Here is a 4,026-nt window from a genome sequence, read left to right as displayed (position 1 = left end):
CGCATTTGCCATAGTCAATTACAAACTAAAAGAGATACAAAAACTCCTCCATTGAACACCAAATCAGAGAACAATATTCTGTGATAAAGCAGATGGGAACCTCTAAAGATTTATTTCTGGTGACTAAACATCTCATAGACGGCATGAGTGTCGACACGAACCAAGTAACATATGCTATGCATGAAAACTTATCCAAGAATGACAGTTGAGTACAATCATCCGATATGATAGTGAAATAATAACAAAGATACAAGGACTATATAACCAAATAGATGGTAACAGGATTATGAGCCTTTGCCATTGAAACTATGTCCCGTTGGTCAATCTACCATTCCTCATCTCCTTAAAAGAGAAAAGGACATGAATTCAATTATTTTCCCATCCTTTACATTATATCTATACTACAAATCCTTTTGATAATCCAATGTTCCATGGCCTGTCTTGCACTTGTCCCTACCCACGGGCATATTATATAAGTGCCACAATGAATTGCCTCCAAAACAAATATACAATTATCTATGCAAGACCTACTATAAAGTTGTGCATTTCAAGCAAGTGGATGAAGAAAATGACTATTTGACAGAATTATAACTGGAGAAGTCGATAATCAACTGATATTATGTACCGTCTGCATGCTCTAGTGAACCCAGGTGGTGTAGCATATAATACCTAGCAGTCCTCGTCCCAATAGAATAAATGATTTTTGTTCCGTTAATCTCAAGTTGTAACTAAGAGATTCTACCTAGTTTATTGTCTCAAGAAGGTGTAGGATAGAATGTAATGGAAGAAGACAGCATTGCTTAGAATGAGGAACAACCTCTTCACATTGACAGCCCGGTTGACAATAATGATTATGGATTTATACATCACAGGGCTTCAAAAATGACTGTCACCATAAAAGGTTGAGAATATTATAACACAACCTGATTCATGCATATGGTGTTTAAGAACGGTGGAGTGGACCATCAATAAAGTCTAGTATTGCCAGATAGATTAATATAACAGCTATAGAAACAATATTTGGAGTCCCTATAGAAGAATCTTAATGAAATAACTCTCACACCTGAATGCTTGAAGTACATTAAGCAACCTGTTTTAAGGGCATTAACATAATGACAAGAGCCCAATGATTCAAACTTGAGGTCCATCACACACACCCCCCCCAACCAAAATTCCCATCCTCCACAGAGGACAAGCTATCAAGCAGCCTATGACAATGCCACTAATTACACCAGAAAACGTCAAATCAAAATGAAACCTCATTATGACTGTTCTAGCAATATGGGAAAGGTTTGTTTATATAATTTATAACAAAACTTGACATAAAAATAAAAGATAAAACTATAAATGAGATTCATGAGACAAATATATTCAGAATTTCTTAGTGATAGGCTGATAACAATTGGGACCAGAAATCAGTAACAGCAACTTGCTAATTTGCATCATATTACAAGGCAAAAGTAGGAGCTGAGGAAGCTTTGGGATCTGTTACAGCAGTAAGCATTATATATATTAGCAAACCTAAAATAATTCAAAATTAGAAATATGACAAAAGGAATTCACCTCATAATTCATGGCTTATCCAATCCTGAGAACACATGAAAGCTTGCAAAGTATCAGACTTCAATGAGCTCCAATGATGATTAAGTGTTCTATGTCCATTATCGAATAGAGACTCTAATGCCACTTTCGAAATTGGAATACCCAGTATATTGCGGACCATCATAGATAGGACAGGATACTTTGGTGCATGAACTTTCCACCAATTTAATATGTTGAAATCAACATCACGTGGAAACAGAGGTTCCTCCAAATACTTGTCCAGGTCCGAGTTTATATTTTGGCTAAATGAAGTTTCATCAAGGAATTTGTCATATCCAGCTAATCTATCCTTAACATCACTACCACCATTTTCAGAAGCTTGTTCATGAGATGCTAATGGTGAATAGATCGCATGCCCATTGTAAAGAGCTTTCACACAATTTGAAACAATATTTATGCAATCTGAAGCATTATCACCATAAATTTGAGGATAGTAGTACTCCACAAGTTTCATTTTGAATCGTGGATCTAAGATGGCTGCAATAGCCATGATTAAGCTGCACTTCTTCCAATATTCATCAAATTCAGATTTCAATTTCAACGCCAAAGAGCTAATGAAATCATCCGACCTCCGGCACCATACAATCAACTGCAAATGAATATCACAAATCTCCGAGAAATACATATTTGCAGTAGAATGCTTGCTTTCCACAAAGACATCAGAAACTTCATGAAAAAACTTCAAGATGCTAGTAATAGCTTGCACTCTGTCCCAATCCAGACTCAATGGGCACATTGAGTAGCTAGGGTCACGTTCTTGGAATAGGAGGAAGGCTTCTTTATACTCTAATGCAGCTTCAAGCATTATATATGTCGAGTTCCGTTGAAATGGATTATCAAGGGGTAAACATTCCTGAGCATTAATACCAGCGAGTTGAACCATCTCATTGAACTTTTCTTGTGTTTCTCGAGAACTTTTAACATACCGTATGCTTTCCCGAATTTTATGAGTTATCTCACTAGATGTTTCCAGTACATCTTGGACCAAAAACTTGACAGTGCTTGCTGCACAGCGTACATCAAATAATTGACCTTCACACATGAGAAACCTGTGCTGGCATAATTGGTCTCTGATTCTGCAGACAATCTTGTCATAGGAGGAATGGTTATCGATTGTCAATGAGAACAATTTCCGGTCAATATCCCAATCCCTAAGGCTATCCATGATTACTTCTGAAAGTGAGTCTTCAGCTTGAGAAGGATCAATCTTTAAAAAGTTCAAAATCTTCTTCTTTAATGCCCAAGAATCATCAATGTAGTACGCTATCAAACACAGGTATTGCATATCTCCATTAGCGACCCATCTATCAGCACTAAGGCTGACTTTTCCAGGCAACTTATCTAACTCCTCGTACACTTTCTGTTTCTCTTTTTTATAGATCTCCAGACAGTCAGCCTCAACTTTGTCAATAGTCACGAGGTCAAACAAGGGCTGAAGATTTCTAACAAACATCTTGAACCCAACATCTTCAACCATACTCAGAGGATACCCATGTAACATAATCATCCGTGCAAGATCCAGTTGACTACGCCGATGATCAAAACTGAAACTGCCCGTGTAAACTGTTCCATCTACATGCCCTTGTTCAAAATTAGTACTTGCAACAGTGACTATCTCATTTCTTTGATCTTGATTATAACCAACATTGGTCAGGCCAAGGGTGCTTTCCTTTTTCTTTCCCCTTGTTAGCAATTGACTTATATCATGGTTTGATCTTCTACGGCACCTGATCAAGTGATTTCTCAAATGTGATGTTCCACTGGTACTTGACCCACTAAGTACTCTTTTACAGTGTCGGCAGATGGCCACAAATGTATCACCTCTTTTAACTCTATCAAAATCGTTCCACACAACAGATTTTAATCTTCTAGAATGGACATTGACTACTTCTGATACTTCCATCTGCTTGCAAAGATAATTAACGAAAATTTCTTATACATACCCAAAACATAAGTTGACAAAAGAATAAAAATGCTAACCCTGAACTCATATAAGCACCATAACTTTTTGAAAAACATGACAATAAAGAACCATACAACTTGACATCAACCTAAGCACAATTGTTTGTATTGTGTCAAACTCTATTCCTTTAATACCCTCAAAAAGAAATGAAACAAGCCAAAGAAATAAAATTTCTCACTCTTTTACAAACACCAAAATTGTTTTGAACCTCTAGAAGCAAATTAAAACCCCGAGAAGCGAACAACAGGTTAACTATGCGCTTCAAAGAATATCTGATTACATAGGAAAGTAAAGAATGCAGTTTCGATCCGTCCTACTCAAACAAAAGCTTCAAAAAATATCATCTAAAAAATCATCACCCATATCCAAAAAGTTGCAAGATCATTCTAAACACCTAAGATACCAATTTTTTTACTAAACTACTATCCCAATACAATTTCCAACCAGCTTAACCTTAAAAA

General features: G+C 36.4%; 1 protein-coding gene across 1 annotated transcript; it reads right to left on the bottom strand.

Annotated features, from left to right (window-relative positions):
- Window positions 1–1,241: 1,241 nt before the first annotated feature.
- On the bottom strand, window positions 1,242–4,003 carry LOC111387093 (zinc finger BED domain-containing protein RICESLEEPER 1-like). The gene is made up of 2 exons (XM_023011608.1): window positions 1,564–4,003; window positions 1,242–1,485 (listed from the first exon to the last, which is right to left on the bottom strand). Exon 1 carries the CDS (start codon window positions 3,503–3,505, stop codon window positions 1,565–1,567), a length of 1,941 nt encoding a protein of 646 aa, XP_022867376.1. The 5' UTR covers window positions 3,506–4,003; the 3' UTR covers window positions 1,242–1,485; window position 1,564.
- Window positions 4,004–4,026: the final 23 nt, after the last annotated feature.

This window comes from Olea europaea, unplaced genomic scaffold, assembly GCF_002742605.1.
Source record: "Olea europaea var. sylvestris unplaced genomic scaffold, O_europaea_v1 scaffold3898, whole genome shotgun sequence".
Lineage (NCBI taxonomy): Eukaryota > Viridiplantae > Streptophyta > Magnoliopsida > Lamiales > Oleaceae > Olea > Olea europaea.
This window is presented reverse-complemented; position numbering and strand designations above follow the sequence as displayed.